This window comes from Oncorhynchus masou, chromosome 26 (genome assembly GCF_036934945.1).
Source record: "Oncorhynchus masou masou isolate Uvic2021 chromosome 26, UVic_Omas_1.1, whole genome shotgun sequence".
Classification (NCBI taxonomy): domain Eukaryota; kingdom Metazoa; phylum Chordata; class Actinopteri; order Salmoniformes; family Salmonidae; genus Oncorhynchus; species Oncorhynchus masou.
Window position 1 is genome coordinate 8,347,824 of NC_088237.1, and position 19,723 is coordinate 8,367,546.

General features: G+C 46.9%; 1 protein-coding gene across 8 annotated transcripts in view; it reads right to left on the minus strand.

The window, feature by feature from the left end:
* LOC135514713 (kinesin-like protein KIF21A) overlaps positions 1 to 19,723 on the minus strand; it is a 54,996-nt gene that overhangs the window by 11,852 nt on the left and 23,421 nt on the right. For 4 of the 8 annotated variants that reach the window (XM_064938253.1, XM_064938250.1, XM_064938252.1 and 1 more), the window contains exons 2-20: positions 18,589 to 18,811; positions 12,367 to 12,549; positions 11,210 to 11,359; positions 10,887 to 11,021; positions 10,051 to 10,224; positions 9,445 to 9,560; positions 8,822 to 9,017; positions 8,211 to 8,400; positions 8,006 to 8,069; positions 7,667 to 7,870; positions 6,940 to 6,984; positions 6,159 to 6,219; positions 5,937 to 6,054; positions 5,485 to 5,673; positions 4,756 to 4,955; positions 4,532 to 4,639; positions 4,356 to 4,424; positions 4,047 to 4,195; positions 3,108 to 3,252 (exon numbers count right to left, since the gene is read on the minus strand). In XM_064938253.1, coding sequence (XP_064794325.1) covers positions 3,108 to 3,252; positions 4,047 to 4,195; positions 4,356 to 4,424; positions 4,532 to 4,639; positions 4,756 to 4,955; positions 5,485 to 5,673; positions 5,937 to 6,054; positions 6,159 to 6,219; positions 6,940 to 6,984; positions 7,667 to 7,870; positions 8,006 to 8,069; positions 8,211 to 8,400; positions 8,822 to 9,017; positions 9,445 to 9,560; positions 10,051 to 10,224; positions 10,887 to 11,021; positions 11,210 to 11,359; positions 12,367 to 12,549; positions 18,589 to 18,811 — 2,719 coding nt within the window. Of the gene's footprint in view, positions 1 to 3,107; positions 3,253 to 4,046; positions 4,196 to 4,355; positions 4,425 to 4,531; positions 4,640 to 4,755; positions 4,956 to 5,317; positions 5,348 to 5,484; positions 5,674 to 5,936; positions 6,055 to 6,158; positions 6,220 to 6,939; positions 6,985 to 7,666; positions 7,871 to 8,005; positions 8,070 to 8,210; positions 8,401 to 8,821; positions 9,018 to 9,444; positions 9,561 to 10,050; positions 10,225 to 10,886; positions 11,022 to 11,209; positions 11,360 to 12,366; positions 12,550 to 18,588; positions 18,812 to 19,723 lie in introns of all 8 variants that reach the window. The other 4 variants (XM_064938256.1, XM_064938254.1, XM_064938248.1 and 1 more) reach the window with 3 other exon arrangements.

Here is a 19,723-nt window from a genome sequence, read left to right on the forward strand (position 1 = left end):
GTGTTTGTGGGTGATTGTTCCTGTCTCTGTGTTTTGCACCAGATAGGGCTGTTTTTGGTTTTTCCACGTTTGTTGTTTTTGTAGTGTTCATGTTTATCTGTTTTAATTAAACATGAATCAATATAACCACGCCGCGTTTTGGTCCTCTACTTCACCACAGGAAAACCCTTACAAACGCCCTAGTCTCTGCCGATGACAAGCATACCCATAACATGACGCAGCCACCACCATGCTTGAAAATATGAAAAGTAGTACACAGTAATGTGCATTGTTGGATTTGCCCCAAACATAACGCTTTGTATTGAGGACAAAAAGTTAATTTCTTTGCCACTGTTACATCTTCTTCTGCTCCTCCCCTCCTGCGTACGACGTCGCCAGAGTACTAACCACCGGTCCTGGGATTCATCATTACGCACACCCGGGACTCATCATTACACGCACCTGTTAATCATTATGATTCACACCTGGACTTAATTCATCATTTGCTCCCCTTTATATGTCACTCCCTTATGTTTTCTCACCAGTTGGTATTGTTCTTTTGTACCCGCGTGTATCCTTATGTAAATGTCTTGTTACTATTTTTGTTTTATTAAATGCTTCACCTGCACCTGCCTCCCGACTCACAGCTCCGTTATTGCAGCCACATTTTTTTGCAGTATTACGTTAGTACCTTGTTGCAAACAGGATGCATGTTTTGGAATACTTTTATTCTGTACAAGCTTCCTTATTTTCACTCTGTCATATATGTTAGTTTTGTGGAGTAACTACAATGTTGTTGATCCATCCTCAGTTATCTTCTCTCACAGCCATTAAACTCTGTAACTATTTTAAAATCACTATTGGCCTCTTGGTGAAATTCCCGAGGTGTTTCTTCTTTACCCATCTACGAATAGGTGCCATTCTTTGCGAACCTTTGGGAAAAACCTCCCTGGTCTTTGTGGTTGAATCTGTGCTTGAAATTCACTGCTAGACTGAGGGACCTTACGAATAATAGTATGTGTGGAGTACAGAGATGGGGTAGTCATTTAAAAATAATGTTAACTGTTATTGCCCAAAGAGTGTGTCCATGCAACTTACTACGTGACTTGTTAAGCAAATGTTTACTCCTGAACTGTAGGCTTGCCATAAGAAACGTGTTGAATACGTATTGACTCAAGACACTTTTCATTTTTGTCCCCTTTTTCAATCTTGTCTCATCGCTGCAACTCCCCAACGGGCTCGGGGGGCGAAGGTCAAGTCATGCGTCCTCCGAAACATGACCCGCCAAACACTTGCCTGCTTAACCCAAAAGCCAACCACACCAATGTATCGGCGAAAACACTGTTCACCTGGTCAGCCTACAAGTGCCCGGGCCCGCCACAAGGAGTCGCTATAGCACGATGAGCCAAGTAAAGCCCCGCTGGCCAACCTCCCCTAACCCGGACCGCCCTATGGGAGACCCAATCTCGGCCAGTTGTGACACAGCCCGGGATTGAGCCTGGGTATGTAGTGACGCCTCTAGCTATGCAGTGCCTTAGACCGTTGCGCCACTCGGGAGGCCTCAGCTTTGATTTTTTTTAATGAATTTGTAAGCATTTCTGAAAACACAATTCCACTGTGACATTATAGGGTATTGCGTATAGATCAGTAATACAAAATCTAAATTCAATCAATTTTTAAAAAATGTGTAAAAAGTCAAGAATACTTTCTGAAGGCACTGTGGAACCATGACAGTCACCCGAAAGCAACGATAACAAAGTAGTCATAAAGTAGTAACATTAGGATTCGCATACAGACGGGCTACAACGTCACGAAAACAAGGGGTGCGCTTCAATGGGGCAGAAGGCGGTGTGTTGTTGTGCCTCTGGGTGGCAAGAGAGCCACCGTGTGGGAAATCATAGATGGCTTGCTTCAGCTAGTTTTATCTTGTTCTTGATACCATGTCTTGTTTTGAGGTGTTTCGACTGATGTCACGCCTATGCTAATATTGCTAAAATTCACTAGCTAGCGAACCAACAACTGTAACTATGTGTTTGAGAGACAACATGTGCTCGTTAGACACATTTATTTATGTTTTCAATAAACATTGGAGACTATAAAGATAGTTGACATGTTGTCAACAACAACCCTGTCGGTTTTGCCGCATAGTTGCGTACGCATTGGTTTTGTTTACAAAACAACCAACCCTTCTATATGCTCGTGAGGAACTCACACACGTCTGTAAACTTAATTGAAGCTACAAAACTATCCGTGTTCAACATTAACAGGTGACGACAATACAACAGAAAAGACGAACGGAAATGATGTTTCTTCCCACGGGTGGCCAAAAAGAACTATCTGAAGCAACCACCTTACTAATCCACGCTCCGCAGCCTTCGCATCTTGATAACCCAGCATCAACAACCCAACCTGGTCCGTTTTAAAGAAAACAATCCGACTTAGTGACCCAATGCCTGCAACCCAGCAATTGGGTCATCCAAACCACCAAGTGTTGGCAAGGTTAAAGATACTGTAGCTAGCTAGCAACCTAAGCCAACACCTAATAAGTATCATCAAAAACAAATGGCGTTACCATCACAAGAAACTTTTCAGAATTAAAACAGGAGGCGTGAGAGTATTATTCAACATTGGTATTAAAATGGTACTTAGGAATGGGGTAATTGTTTACAAGTTGCTTGCTATCCTATAAAGCCATCGGCCAAAACACAATGTTCCTCTTCTGAGTTTGGCAGCACAATAAATCCAGCGGCAAAATAAATTCCAAGTGCCCTACACATGCCGACAAAACGGTTCCCCAGGTTCCCCAGCTAAATTGAATCATTCAAGAACTAGTCAACTAACCAATGGTGCAAATATGAACCCATTGATTGCAATGGTTCACTGAAAAAACTCCTTGAGAAAAAAAAAGATCCTTGAGAATCTCCAGGGTTCCTTGAGTCACCCTTAATTCTAAAAGGGTAGCCAAAATGGCAACAATGATAAGTCTATATATACTCCCCTGTCGGTTTTTGCCTTTTTCCACTGACAGAGAACCATGTTGGCATCAGTCTGATAGGAATACAGTAAAACTGGTAGTAATACAGTAAAACTGGTAGTAATACAGTAAAACTACAGTGGGTTTATTTTACCTTGAGGAGGCGGTTCATATCAGCCTCCATGTTGGAGATGGTCAGCCTCTGCATGATGATGTCAGTGATGCGTCTCTCCAGAGACTGCCATTTAGCCCGGGCTGTCCTGGTGGTGTAGACGCTACCCATCCTCACCGGGTACTTCCTGATAAATGGAATTTAACAGAGATCATTGTACAGTATGGGCCTATATATTACTGAAAAACAAAGACTGGGTGAGGAACTTATTATTGTCCCGTTTCAACTAGAGTAGGAGTCCTTTCATGCACACAAAAAATATATATATATATATATATATATATATATATATATATATATATATATATATATATATATATATATATATACACACTACATACATTTGTCACACGCTTCGTAAACAACAGGTGTAGACTAACAGTGAAATGCCTACTTACGGGCCCTTCCCAACAATGCAGAGAGAAAGACAATAACACAAGGAATAGATACACAGTGAGCAACGATAACTTGGCTATATACACAGGCGGAGATGGGCAGTATTTCTGTTATATATATTTGAAATACATGTTTTAATTTCCTCTGAGTATTTTGACATTTTAATTACACTGGGTTGAACTACACTCCAATGTTTTTTGTATTTTCTAATTACTGTAATTTGTCTTTTCAAAATACAAAAAAATAAATAAAAAAATAACAATGTTATAGTGGTACACATTATGTGTGTCCCCTTTCACCCTCTATTGGTATTGTCATGACATGACAGTCCTGAGAGGGAGATCAGGGGTGCCGGCTAGGCAATGGTAGTTTATTTTGATACATTGCTCTTTATGTAATTTTTATGTATTTTGTAACTGTAGCTATTTGGTTAACAAACACATCATGCCTTTTCACACGAGCAAACGCACACACGCACAAGCACATGCACACGCACACTCACACCATCAGTCCTGCTGGTAGTACCTTGGGGTGCCATTGGGGCCTGCTGCCCCAGCAGAGTGAGGTCTCCCTAGGATGCTGCGGTGAGAAGGGTCCTGGAGGGGCTCCGGTAGGCTCACCTTTCTGTTTACCTTCCCTGAAGTTGGCCTCACCTGCTTCCTCAGAGCTGTCACCTAGCACAAGAGGAAAGCAGGGCCATGTTCAGTAGGGAGAAAAAGTTTTGAAACCGAGATACTACCTGAACGTGTCCAAAAAGTACAAAGATATTTTGTTTTCCATTGCGAAACGTTTTGCTACAGTTTGCCACACTGAACATGAACCAGTGTATCTTACCTCCTCATTCTTCCTGCGCAGTATCAGGTCCTGCTGCCTCTTCTGAGCCTCCAGCTGTCTCAGTTGGTGCTGTAAGTGACAGGCACATCATATCAATAGAATTCAAATTAATTGAACTTGGTCACAGGCTAACACACAACTTCACAACACACATTATTTCCTGTCTGTAACGTTACCTCATGTTTGCGCTGGTCCTTCTTCAGAGTCGCGATCTCTCTGTTGCGTCGGCACTCTGACGCTCTGTTTTTCTCCTGCACCTCCTTCATCTGACGCATCAGACCCACCTAGCACAACACCCACCATTTACATGTCAATCAATCAGTCAACATATCCATCCATCCATCCTCCAACTAACCACCCGCCCACCCACCCTACCACCCATCCATCATTTTCTCTTGACCTTTGTTTTCTTCATCTCAGCCACATCCTGGTTGAGTTTCTTGAGCTGCTTCTCGTACTGCGATTGGTTCTTGAGGAGGCGTGCGTGTTCCTTCTGGGCTGACTGCAGCTTCTGCATCTCCTTGTTCATAGAGCTCAGCTTCTTCTCATATTCTAACTTAATCTTCTTAGCCTTCCCCTCCGTGCACGTCTCCACTGAGCCTGCAGACACAACTAACTCAGCTAAGCACGGGCACGGTGGAAACAACACCACACAAGTTCAGTTCAACCGACACAGCTCAGCACAGCCACAATGGAATATCAATCAAATCAGTCATTCAAATGTTAGCCTTTTTAAAGCAACCGTTGTCACAGTCACAAAGTGATTTTACCGAATACGACGGCCCTCGAGAAATAAGGGGTTTAAACACACACTTTATGGTGTGTAAAATAACAAATCATGACAGAGGGACTCAGACAAAATACATTCAAATGTTATGTACAGGTATGATGTCATTAGTGGTGGACAAGATTAGTTAGGTAGTTAGTTATATGTCAGTTATATAACTCCACAATACACTCACTCTGAGATGCAGCGACATGGCACAGAGCACCTAAACAAATAAATGCAACCCTTCATTAATCTGCCACCACATTCCTGTGCGCCTCTGCTCTACCGAGGTTGTGACCATGATGCACGGCATCGTCTCCTGTGCTATTCTCTCTCTCTCTCTCTCTCTCGTATACGTACCCATATTGTGCAGCACCTTGTCCCTCTCCAGCTGTGTGTCTCTGATCTTGCTCTGCAGCATCATCAGCTTCTGTTCGTACTGCTGCTTGAGCGTGTGCAGACGGCGCTGGCTGTTCTCCAGCTCGTCGATCAGCTTCTGCTTGATGGCGATCTCACACGTGATGTTGGCCAGGTCCGCCTGGAAGTTCTCTTTTTCAGAGAACACACACAGAACGAGCTACATGACACACGCTTCAATGACATAGTCACTATTATTTCATTAAAACAACAGAATAATCTAATCGCGGTGAATGAATAAGGGGTGTTAGAGCTGGGTTTGAAAAACCCCCTGCACACACTCCACCCGGCCCTCCAGGACCAAAGAAGCAAGGCATTCTTTATGACAGTGTAAAAGCACCTTTGGATGTGTGTGTGTGTGTGTGTGTGTAGGTGTGTGTGTGAGAGAGTTTTACCTTTCTCATCCAGTTCTTCAGAGTCTGACTCGTCCGAGCTCTCCTCTCCCTCCATCTCGTACTCCTCGTCTTCTCCCTCCAGCTCCTCTCCTTCCTCATGGTCACTTACGTGGTCATCCTGTTCACACACATTTACACGATGTGAGTACAAAGAACACATACACGGCACACACACACACACACTGAATTAAATATGGCAATTGAGCACATTCTTAGACGTACCCCCTCTGCCTCGTCGTTGCCTCGTTCCTGTTCGTTGTCAGGTACCTCCTCCTTGACCACACTGTGAGGACAGAAGCAGAGGTTCAGGGACCCATTGACCGCAAACGCAAGACGTCAGGTCACTAGACTATCAGGGAGTACTACCATACCATACAGCACTACCATACAGCACTAGCACACAGCACATGAACACACTACCTTGATTTTTCTGCATACTGTAAAAATGCATTTAAGGTTAGAATCACAATTCAAACAGAACCCAAATCATTTGGTTGTTAGAATCATCCTTGAAGTAGACGTTAGTGAATGATTGATTGACACGATGTGGTTGCATCATGGCAAAAAGTGCTGAATCTTTTAGTTCATTTCTTTAGTTTAAGGGTCTCAACAATGCAGAAAGGGGGAGAAGGGGTAAGAAGAAGGGGGAGAGAGTACAAGTGGATTCTCCTCCAGGTGTGGAAACTACCTGCAGGTGTAAAAGCTGTGTTAGAGAGGCGGGAAGAAGGGAGTTAGAGAGATGGGGGAGAGAGGGAGGAAAGGGGGTTAGAGAGATGGGGGAGAGAGGGAGGAAAGGGGGTTAGAGAGATGGGGGAGAGAGGGAGGAAAGGGGGTTAGAGAGATGGGGGAGAGAGGGAGGAAAGGGGGTTGGAGAGATGGGGGAGAGAGGGAGGAAAGGGGGTTAGAGAGATGGGGGAGAGAGGGAGGAAAGGGGGTTGGAGAGATGGGGAAGAGAGGGAGGAAAGGGGGTTAGAGAGATGGGGGAGAGAGGGGCATAGCAAACCTGGCAAGCCCAACCTCATGGTGACTCTCCTCGAGCCGCTGCAGTCTTCAGAGTAGGGGAGGAGAATGGGGGAGACAGTTGGAGAGAGTGAGGTTGGCGGGGGAAGGGAGTGAACCAGAGAGCAGAAAAGAGTGTAGCAAAGAAGAACAGGTTAACCTTCGAGGATTTGGTGCTGGTAGTCTTCTATTGGCTTGTTGATGTGTAACCAAGCCATTTATGTGCTATGTTGCTTATCAAATGTGTATTAAACCACAGAGAAAGAGAGAGACTAGTTGCACAGTACATGTACATCTGAACATGACTGGGCCTGTTATATAAACCCATCTTCGAGTATGGGGTTTTAGATAGACATTAGAGAGGGAACAGGCACCTGCTGAAGGGGAAAGGCTGGGTGCCAGAACTAATCACCCAAAACACCCTGGGACAACAACGGAAACCAATTCCCTCGCCCCCCCCTCCCTCCCCGGTACCACCTCTCCCCCTCACCCCACCATGCCCACCCCATCTCTAAACACCTCCGAGCATATCACTGTCAGACTCAAGGTCTACCATCAAAGTCTACCCATTCTCCCTGTTGTTTTATCCACACGTTTGGACATAGAGAGTTACAAATTGTAACAAACATAAACGCAATCGGTTTCATGGCATGTATGTGAAATGTACATCAAAACAGGAATGTGGAATGAGCGCAATATCAAAGGTATGAAGGGAAAAGAACAACTCCTACCTCTTCTTTTTCTTCCTCTCTTTCTTCTTGAGTTTCTCCAGATCTTTCTTGGCCATTTCGATGATGTCAGAGGCCTCTCTCTCCGGGGCGAGTTGGGCTGGGGAGAAGGAGCCTCCAACCCCGTACAGGGATGAACGTGTGTTGGCACGGGACAGGGTTTTGCGGAGATTCTCATTCACTGCCTCACTCTCCAGAAGCTTGGCTCTGCAGACACAAAACCAACGGTCAGAATACTGTTGTGGGTCTCCAAACACCAAAACCAAATGTCACAATACTCAATGCCTTCCTTTCTACAGACACATCCTACTGTACATGTAAGAGACACGTCATGCATCATACCTGAGCTCCTCGATTTCTTTGATGTAGTTCTGGATCATATTTCCAATTTCCTCATTCCCCTCACCTGGATGATAATCGAACATGAGCACATTTTCAGCACTTTTTCCATAGACTTTAATGGAGCACTTCCTCTCCCACTAGCCTGGATTTTGAATCATCACGGAGCAGTGTGAATGAGGCCCATTATTCCTGTCCCAGTACGTACCCACTTTGGCCAGTGCCTGGTTGGCCTGGTCACTGAGGTACTGTGTGAGTCTGGCCCTCTGAGCGTCAATGGTCTCCTGCATGGCCTTGACCCTGATCCTCAGGTTGCTGTTCTCTGTCTGCAGCATGCTATTCTCATGGACCATGTCGTTGATGCTCTCCATGCCGTCCTCCCCCACCATACGCTTGCCCTGAGACCAGAGAGAGACCAGAGGACTATGGTTATCATAGCAGATCACTATGGTAGACCAGTTAGGCAAATATACATTGTTATACCTCCCCTACCAGATGCTTGCCCTGCTCAGACCAGAGGGACCAGAGAGATGAGTGTAGATCATACAGAAATATAGACTGAAATCCACACGGAATATCCCTCCGTTTCACTATTGTTTAGTTGGATTCCAGGCTTCCAGAAATACAGCATCAATGGACAGTTGTACGTTTCAGAAGTTATACGGATCCGTATAATAGTGCAATTTACCATATGACTTGCAAAACAGGGCCTTTGTAATGATACCTAAAATAGCAATAAACAAACCAAAATCTTCCTCTCTCTCTCTCTCTCTCTCTCTCTCTCTCTTGCACCCTCCACCCTCTCTTTTCTTCTCTTACTGTCTTGTACTCCATCAGTTCCATCTGTAGCCTGGCAATGTCAGTCCTGAGAGCTGATATCTGCTGGGAGGCCTTGTCCTGGTTCACCATCACCTTGTTCTTAATGTTCCTGGCTCGGTTAGCGTAGTTCAGGCAGCTCAGTGTCTCCATGAAGTCCCGGTCAGATGGGCTGATACACGCTATCATCACCGTTTGACTGGGGAGAGAGAGATAGAAGATGGACGGAATACCGACACAGACCGTAGGCAGACGCACGGGAAAAAACGAGACTACATTAGGAACTGAATAACTACACAGGCAGTGTTTTGATATCAATGTAAATCACTTCGTAAACTGCTTGGAAAAGCCGTACAGAATGAATGATTCTAATTTAGTCAAAAAATATACCATTTGTCATATAGATGGTAATTAATTGACTCACTAGCATAAAGAAATTCAGCTTTTTAATGGGTCACTTTTAAAACATTGATATTCCAGTCAGCAGACCTTCGTTAGACAGATAATTCATTCATCCACAGAATAAAGCTTCAGGGAGAGGTTCTAGTGTTAAACCTCTATTGTATCTACATCTTCCAACACTGTTACGTACAGTGTCTTTGTGTGGTTCATGAAGACATACAGACCTGTTTCCTCCCAGAGAGTCCTGCAGTAGCCGGGTGAGTTTCGAGTCCCTGTAAGGCACGTGGGTGGACCTCTTACTCCTGTCCCCCAGAGCACTGATCACATTACCCAGGGCAAGCTGCAGCGAGAGAGGAAAAAACAGGCCAAAGATGACATGAAGATGAGACGAGGTCCTTAAAAATGAGGCTTAAACATCTGCATTCTATCAAAAATAAAGCATCAAATCCTTCCTTTAATGTGATGTTTAAATTCAGTTGTCGATCAAAGAGATGGCGGCAGTGTTGGTAGAATGTCTGCAATATATTTCTCAACCACCAGGAGGCTCCTTTTCCCATAGTTTCAAAGCTCTAGACAACAGGTGTATCATTGAAACAGTTCATGTCAGTCGTCCAAGAAGAGGACACCGCATCATCACTGTCCTGACTCTCTAAAACCTCCTAGTGCTGAGTAATCTATGACCTTTACAGGCTCTGTTATAGCATCGGGAATGTTTAGGGTCAATTCCATTTCAAGCCAGTCAACTTGTAATAAATTGACCCAAACCAGGCACTGTGTGTAAAACATCTTACTAACTACAGCATGCGTTATTTCCACAGTGAGAGTCTCACCAGTCCACAGTTGATGGAGATGCCTTCCTTGGCTCTATCCCCGGTAGCTCCTGTCCTCTTCAGTCTCTCGGACCCGGCCAGGTCCACAAAGTGAAACTTAGCCGTCAGCGTCTCAAACTCAGAGTTGATCTCAGAGGAACCGTTGGCCAGACGGTTGTCTGTCTCACTGGACTCCTGAAGGAGATGGGTATGGTGTATAAAACAAATAAGAGACTTTGGGGGAAAATACACCCGGTGATCGTGTTTGTAATTCCATGTCCTGGACATGTGTATCGACATTTCGGCTGTGGCATTGATTAGGCCTACGGGAGAAACACAACTGGTGGTTTTCGTCTTCCATTATAGCTCTCAATGACAACACCAGTGGATAGGCCTGTCTGTATCTGTAACAGCCTGCATATTGTTCATGTAATCAGCGGGCAGGGAGAGGAGGGTGACATCATGCCCAGCTGGTGTGTGTGTGCGAATTGGGAGCTATGTGGGGAGATATGCTGTGTGGGGAGCTGTGTCGCTGGCTGGGGAGCTGTGTGGGAGGCTTGGGCAACTCTGCATTTCACAGTCCTCTTGTTTATCAGCTGGGGTGTTTATTGATTATCTCATAAACACTAGGAAATTACATGCTATTAATGTGTATTTTCACAATTGGGAACGAACGAGTCAAATTAAATGGTAATGATTATGCAGCCTCATAGCCTTATAATCTTTATAATCATAAAGAATGACAGGGAAAACAGCTAAGTGAATATAGTACAGCCAGTGAAACAGACTGTCAAAAGTGTATCCTATCCTAGGCTTGGCTCTAGAGAGCTCCAGCCCACTGGTGCGATGCCACGTACACTGTCATCCGGAGCACAGACTCTGACTTGGCACAGGTGGATGGTGAAGATGGCATGGGAGCGCGAGCTCTGGACATTCATCTGGGTGCTGGCCGTGGTACGGGACAGAGCGCCCAGCTTCAGACACTGCATCATCTGTACAGGGAGGGGGAGGGAGGGAGGGAGGAGGGGAGAGTTTAGAGTACACTGTATTCAAGAGAGAAATTCTGTTTGACAATTCACATACACAAAAAGGTTTAGGCTCACATCAATAACATATATTTAACCAATGACCTTAGGTAGAGACTGGTGTTATTCTGCTTTAGGCTGCGATTGAGACGAACCTCTGCCTTGGAGGCGACCGTGCGTGTGGTGACTCCCACAGTGTAGATGCCCCCGTTCGCGTCCTCGTGAATCTTGATGGTGGACTTCTGTCTCTTCCCATCCATGTCCCGCGTTGATTCAAACAGATCCAACACCTCCTCATTGTACAGCTGGGATAGGGGATAGTATTTCAAGTTAAAAAACGATCGGATGAGCCAATACCCCAAAGCCAAATAACTGTGCCATGAAAACATCAGTAGCTAAGTAGTTTTGGTTATGGCAAGTATACTGCTTTATTAGTATATATTTGTATATATATTCAATTTTTGAAAACTTTTTTGTCATATCCAATTGGTAGATACAGTCTTGTCCCATTGCTGCAACTCCCATACGGACTCGGGAGAGTCGAAGTTCGAGAGCCATGCGTCCTCCGAAACACAACCCGCCAAAAGGACACAATGCACACAATGCACGCTTAACACGAAAGCCAGCCACACCAATGTGTTAGAGGAAACACCGTACAACTGGCGACCGAAGTCAGCGTGCATGCGCCCGGGCCCGCAACAGGTGTCGCTAGAGCGTGATGGGACAAGGACATCCCGGCCGGACAAACCCTCCCCTAAGCCGGACAACGCTGGGCCAATTGTGCGTCGCATCATGGGTCTCGCGGTCACGGCCGGCTGCGACACAGCCCGGGATCTAACTCGGGAGGCCACTGCTTCATTAGTTGTTAGAGACAAGCATTAGCAAGCGATATCAGAGTTCAGTGAGACAAGTAATTCCCTAGTAATTACTCTATGGCGATAAATCATCTACCTGTAGAGTTAAGTCAGCTGAACACATCCCATGATACTTCCCTCTGCTCCAGGCTGCAACACACAGAAGCTGTGACCCCTAACCAGAACCCTTCCCCCTAATACCTCTCTTGTGTTAGCAGCTCTGAGGGAAGGGAACAGGATATATTGAAGTAAGGAATAATGCCTTCCAGGGCCAATGAAACCTGCCTCTCCTAGCTTCCTCATGTTGCAGAGCTAATGTGAGACTACAAAGAGAGATTGTGTTTCTGGTTCAAAAGTGTAACCCGTGTGGATTGAATACGGGTCTCCCGCTCACCAACCCCAACGGTCTTAACCAAATCACCTCAGCTGCAAAAGCACATGCTTTCCGTCACACATACCTCCAGGAACTGTGCGTTGATCTTGAACTCGGGTACAGGCTTGCCTTGCTCTGTGGCGGCCTGCCGTCGTTCCTCAATGCCCCTGAAGAGGTGCCCGACTGCCCGGGGAATGATGCCCAGCTCCTCCTCACAGATGTTCACGTCAAACCCTGTGCCCATGGTGTAGGTCTTCCCCGAACCAGTCTGGGGGAGAGAGAGAAGAAGGGGGAGGACATTATAGGATCAATAACAAATGATATTGTTTCATTTATTTACTCACTTATCTGACTTCAAACGTATTCAGACAGTCAGTGGGCCTAAGGTGCTGTTTCATGAATGCAGCAATCTAGAAGAAAAAGAAACTCACACCTACATGGAGAAACAGTCTATTTTCAATCCTCTCAAAAATGTTTTCTTGCCTAACATCATTATTTGGAAACGGTATATTGATGATATTATTGTTCTGTGGAGGGGTGATGCAAAACAGCTCCAGGAATTCCATGCTTTTCTCAACTCCTGATCTGATCATTTGAGATTTACTATGTGTCACGGCTTCTAGGAGTAGTGGGTGGAGGAATCAGGCGCAGAGAACAGGGTTAGTTCAAACGTGGGTCTTTATTCCAGGAACAGAGTAACGGTCACGCCAAACACAAGGGTTACCCCCATCAGATACGATGGGTAAATGGAGCCTCCGCAGTCTGTAGGGCCGTAGGGAGACCAGACAATGGGAGGAGACGGCAGGACTTAGAGAACTGATCCACAACGACCAGAATGGTAGCGTTCCCCTGAGACGGGGGAAGATCGGTAAGAAAGTCCACCGACAGATGAGACCAGGGCCGTTGTGGAACAAGGAGGGGCTGTAGCTTCCCTCTAGGCAGGTGCCTAGGAGCCTTACTCTGGGCGCACACCGAACAGGAGGAGACATAGAGCCTCACGTCCTTAGCTAAGGTGGGCCACCAGTATTTCCCCCTAAGACCCCGCACTGTCCTCGCAATCCCTGGATGACCTGAAGAGGGTAGTGTGTGAGCCCACCAAATCAATTGATCACGGACACCAAGCGGCACGTACCTGAGACCGGTAGGACACTGTGAAGGCGCAGGTTCCAACCGCAACGCCCTCTCGATGTCCGCGTCCTCCTCCCATACCACCGGAGCCACCAGCCTAGAGGCTGGAAGGATGGGAGTAGGATCGATGGACCGGTCCTCAGTGCCATAGAGACGGGACAGCGCGTCGGCCTTAGTGTTGAGGGAACCTGGTCTATAAGAGACCGTGAATCTGAATCGGGTAAAGAACATGGCCCACCTAGCCTGACGAGGATTCAGTCTCCTCGCCGCCTGGATATACTCCAGATTGCGGTGGTCAGTCCAGATGAGGAAAGGGTGCTTGGCCCCCTCAAGCCAGTGTCTCCACACCTTCAGGGCTTTTACGATAGCTAGCAACTCCCGGTCCCCCACATCATAGTTCCGCTCTGCCGGACCCAGCTTCTTGGAAAAGAAAGCGCAGGGGCGAAGCTTCGGTGGCGTACCCGAGCGCTGTGACAGCACGGCTCCAACCCCAGCCTCGGACGCATCCACCTCCACTATGAATGCTAACGAAGGGTCCGGATGCGCCAACACGGGAGCTTCTGTAAACAGCGCCTTAAACTGGTGGAAAGCTCCGTCCGCCTCGGCCATCCACCGTAAACACACCGGCCTCCCCTTCAGCAGTGAGGTAATAGGAGCTGCTACCTGGCCAAAACCCGGTAGTAGTTGGCAAACCCTAAAAACCGCTGCACCTCCTTTACCGTGGTCGGAGTCGGCCAATTACGCACAGTGTTAACGCGGTCACACTGCATCACGACCCCCGTGGTGGAAATGCGATAACCCAGGAAGGAAACGGCTCGTTTGGAGAACATTTCTCAGCCTTGACGTATAAGTCATGCTCCAGCAGTCGCCCAAGTACCTTGCGCACCAGGGAGACATGCGTGGCGTGTGTCAGACACAGACCTCCCTCCTTTTTTTACAAAAAATAAACTTGAGGAGAAGGGTGACATGGAGGGCCGAATGTACCCCGGTCTCAGAGATTCCGTGACATATGTCTCCATAACCAACGTCTCCCCCTGTGACAATGGGTACACGTGACTCCTGGGAAGTGCAACGTTCTCGTGGAGGTTTATCACGCAATCCCCCCGTCGATGGGGTGGTAATTTGGTCGCCCTTTTTTTTTACAAAAAGCGATAGCCAAATCGGCATATTCTGGGGGAATGCGCACAGTGGAAACCTGGTCTGGACTCTCCACCGACGTGGCACCGATAGAAACTCCTATACACCTACCTGAACACTCGTCTGACCACCCCTGAAGAGCCCCCTGTCTCCAGGAAATGAGGGATTGTGACTGGCCAGCCAGGGAACCCCCAGCACCACTGGAAACGCAGGTGAATCGACAAGGAAGAAACTGATCCGCACCCTATGATCCCCCTGCGTTACCATGACCAGTGGAACCGTGGCCTCCCTGACCAGCCCTGACCCTAACGGTCGGCTATCTAAGGAGTGCACGGGGAAGGGTGGGTCTATCGGCACCAACGGAATCCCCAACCTACGGGCGATTCCGCGATCCATAAAACTCCCAGCTGCGCCTGAATCGACTAGCGCCTTATGCTGGAGAGAGGGGAAAAAACGCAGGGGAAAAAATAAATAAAAACATGTGACCAACAGGGAGCTCTGGGTGAGTTACTCACCTGGGGTCGCCGAGAAGTGTTCCGCCTGCCATCTCCCAGACGGGCTCCTCCAGCGCCTGTCTGAAGTGTGTCCTCTCCGACCACCGTAGGTGCAGGAGCCTCCTCCTCTGGTCCCCCAAGGTGCAGCCCCTCCCAACTCCACCGGAGTTGGAGCAGGAGGGCTGGGAGGTGGAACTGACAGGACCCTTTCTGAACGCCCGCGGGCAGCTAGCAGGTTGTCCAGCCGGATCGACAATTCTATGAGCTCGTCGAGGGAGAGTGTGGTGTCCCGACAAGCTAGCTCCCTGCGGACGTCCTCCCGGAGGCTGCATCGGTAGTGGTCCATCAGGGCCCGGTCATTCCACCCCGCACCAGAGGCCAAGGTCCGGAACTTCAAAGCGAAGTCTTGCGCGCTCCTCGTCTCCTGTCTGAGGTGAAACAGTCGCTCACCCGAACACGGACAGGAAACGGAGGGTGAACTCCGGGTAGTGGTCCCGAGCAGAGTCTGGGCCGTTCCAGACTGCGTTGGCCCATTCCAGGGGGTGGAGGAGTCAGGCGCAGAGAGCAGGGTTAGTTCAAACGTGGGTCTTTATTCCAGGAACAGAGTAACGGTCACGCCAAACACAAGGGAGCATAAATGACCAAGTCCAACAAACAGGACGAAACCGTCCGGAAAAAGGAAACCACGTAAATCCACACACCATGAACATAAAAACAAGCTCGCACAAAAACAGGCGGGCCTACCGGGTTTATGTAGCCCAAAACAAAACCCAAACAAGAAACAGGTGAAACTAATCAGAGAAAACAAACTGAAACAGAAAAGGGGATGGGTGGCAGCTAGTAGGCCGCCGATCCGAACAGGAAGAGGGACCATCTTCGGCGGGATTCGTGGCACTATGCAATCTGATACACGTCAAATCAGTTTTCTTGATCTTCTGATCTTGTGTGAAGATAATGTTCTATACACTGATCTTTACAGGAAGCCTACTGATTGTAACAGTTTGTTGAGGGCTGATAGTTGTCACCCACTTCCCTTGAAAAATAGTTTGCCCTACAGCCAATTCTGTCGAATCAAAAGAATTTGCAAAAAAAAAATCGGATTTCGACAGAAATATGGCTGAGACGCAAAGAAAGTTCAAGGAGAGGGGCTCCAAGAATGATCAGATTAATATTGCCATTGAGAAAAGTCAAAACAAAACAAGACATGACCTTTTTCAAGGTCAGTCTCGCAAAAAGACACATTCTTGTGTTCTAACTACCCGCTATTCAAAGCGCTCTAAACAAATTAAGGGAATTGTTCACAAACATTGGCACATTCTAGAATACGATGATAGTCTCGGTAATGTGTTTTCGGACCTTCCCTTGGTCGTATTCTCGCGGGGCAGAAATTTCAGAGACCAATTGGTACACTCTGATTTACCACCCCAAGATATTCCTGAACAACGTCTATTTGTGCCCCTACTGTATGGAAATTATAAATGTAATGGCTGTGCTCAATGCAATGGCACTTATACATGTAGATACTTCAAACACCCACAAACAGGGAAATCGATCCCAATCAAAGGTGTTATTACGTGCTCCACTAAGGCAGTTATTTATCTTAGTACTTGTCCTTGTGGTAAAAATGATGTAGGTAAAACAAAGCGCGAATTAAAAGTACGTATCTCAGAGCATCGTAGCACCATTAGGTGTTAAAACTTTACTTATCCAGTTGCGGCCCACTTCTTGGAGGCAGGCCACTCGATTTCGTCTCTGCGTTATATTGGCATCGAACATGTCACCCTCCCCAGGAGAGGGGGTGACCTTGATAATTTATTGTTAAAACGAGAGGCTGTCTGGATCTTTAACTTAAAGATCCTTGCTCCCTTCGGTCTCAACGTAGACTTTGCTCTGAAGACATTCTTGTGACTATTGTGACTTTGCCATTGTAATTGTTTGTAAGCTTTTGTAGTCAAATGAATGTATGATCGTATGCTATCCAATTGTTGTTTGAATGCTGTTCTTTGTATGCCATTTTAATATTGGATAATTAACCAATGATATTAGGCCACTCTTGGCCATGATTACAGACACCTGTGTCTTTTGACACCATATAAACGAGTCATCCCGCAGTGTTTGTGATTATACCCTGATGAAGACCGCTTGGCTGTCAACGTTGGTAATTACATTTTTGCATCTGAGATCCTAGAGCGTGGGGCTCTCTATAATTTCCATGAATGCAGCAAGTCATAAAGCAGGAGCAAGGATCAGTTGAGCTTTTCTTACTCAAATTAATAAACAGTACAAAACGGCAATGAAGAAGAAAAACAAGCCGACAAAATGATTCTCCTGGACTGAAGCCTGCTCCTAATGCACAGTGAACAAACATTTGGGTTGGGGGCTTGGTTGTCATGGTGACTACCAACAGAATGTGACGCTAATTCACACGTCACCTGAAAGATACTCTGACAGTGGTGTGTGTGAATGTGTGTGTGTGCCCGTGCATTTTTGTGTGCATTTGTGTAGATGTCATGTGATTGTGTGTACATATAAATGGTTGTGTGTGTGTGTGAGTGTGCATGTGTATATGGGTCCGTGCGTGCGTGACCCGCTGTGCCCCCTGAATGAAAGTCTGACAGGGAGACAATGGGGCTGAGAAGAATGTAGCGGTTAGAGGAGAATGGACGGAGAGATTAAGAGGAGGAGGAGAGGAGGAGTGAAAGGAGAGTTTGGCAGAGCTCCACTATAGAGCTTCAGTTCAGAGGAAGAAGTTGTGACAGAGGGAAACGCTAAAAGTACAACAGAGAGAGACAGAGAGAGTGAGAGAGAGAGAGAGAGAGAGAGAGAGAGAGAGAGAGAGAGAGAGAGAGAGAGAGGAAGATAAATTGAAGGAGTTTGAGAGAGTGAGACAGACAGGCAGAGAGAGAGGGAGAGAGAGAGAGAGAGATAGTGAAAGAGAGCCTGATAGATAGATATGAACATGTACTGTAGAAAGTCAGTCACATGTGCTAATCTATCAAGCCAATAAAAACCCTGAGGTCAGTCCTGTTAGAACATGTCTGCCTTTGCTGAGTTGACTGTTTTCATGGCCTGTTTGCGTCTCTCTTCACATGAAACGAGATCTATTGAAGACTTGGAGCCTAACTGAGAACAGTTTCCAGCAGTGCTGTATCACTCACTGAGACACAGTTGTAAGGTTTGATAAATGGCGTTGCCAACAGTCAATGTGAGTTTAGCAGAGTTACAGTATATCCCTCACTGAGTCACTGATTGGACTTTGATAAATGACTTTGTGTCATTTAAATGACATGTTCTGCTTGCTTACAGTAACAACACTGTTGTTGAATTCATCCGGCAAGGGACCAGAGACCACAGGGCACGTGGGGGATTCCTGTGTGTGGCAGAGCCAAGCCATTTCCTTAGGTGTGGCCAGCATTGCACCGCATTGAGTCTGTAGGCAAATATGGTGTGTGCGTGTGTTTTTTATGCATTCGTGCACGTGTGTATATGTATGCATTTGTGCATGTACGCATCTGTGTGTGTGTGTGTGTGTCATGCAAATATCTGACCTGTCCATAGGCGAAGATGGTTGCGTTGTATCCCTCGAAGCATCCCTCGATCAGTTTCTCAGTGCAGTGTGTGTAGATGCTCTCCTGCTGGGAGTCCATGTCAAACACGTAGTCGTACGTGAACGCCTTGTCTTTACCCAGCATCACCTGGGGCTCGGCGGGCATACAGAACGTACAGATGTGACACCCCTCGATCTTCTCCCTCGCCAGCTGAGGACGAATCCTGAGAGAGGGCGAGAGAGATGTTGGGTTAGGGTTTGTAACTGTATAAAACATTTAACCTGAACAGACATAAAAAAAGGAAGAAAGAGAGAGAGAGAGAGAGAGAGAGAGAGAGTGTCATGTCTTGTTATGTCTGTTCCTGTCCTTTCTCTTCACTCTGTCTCTCTCTGCTGGTCTTTTTAGGTTACCTTCTCTGTCTCTCATTCTTCAGCTGTTCTACATCTCCCCTAACTAGCTCATTCACTCTTTCTCACCTGTTCTCTCTTCCCCCTCTGATTAGGTCTCTATTTCTCTCTCTGTTCCTGCTACTTTCAGTGTCTGATTCTTGTTTGTGTTTTTGATGCCAGAAGCAAGCTGTCGTCTCGTTTGCTTCCACCTTGTCCTATCCTGTCGGAGTCTGCCTGGCAGGTGCATCCTGCACAATACTACGTTCTTTTTGTTCCATTGTCAACGTTGGAAGAGGATTTATGCCATTCCTGTTTTTCATTAAAGAACTCTGTTTTCTGTTAAAACCGCTTTTGGGTCTTCACTCAAGTACATAACAGAAGAATCAGACCAAGAATGGACCCAGTGGCTCCGGACCCTTTTCACTCCGCCGTCGAGATCCAGGGAGCGATGCTAGGCAGACACGAGGAGGAATTGTCTGCTGCTCGACATGCCGTTGAGACCCTGGCCGTCCAAGTCTCCGACCTCACAAGACAGGTTCACCAACTCCACCTCGATCCACCGCCCACTTCCAGGGTTTCCGAGTCTCCGGAGCCCAGGATCAACAACCCGCCGTGTTACTCTGGGGAGCCCACTGAGTGCCGCTCATTCCTCACTCAGTGTGATGTGGTGTTCTCTCTCCAGCCCAACACTTACTCCAGGAGCGCAGCCCGCATCGCCTACGTCATTTCTCTCCTTACCGGACGGG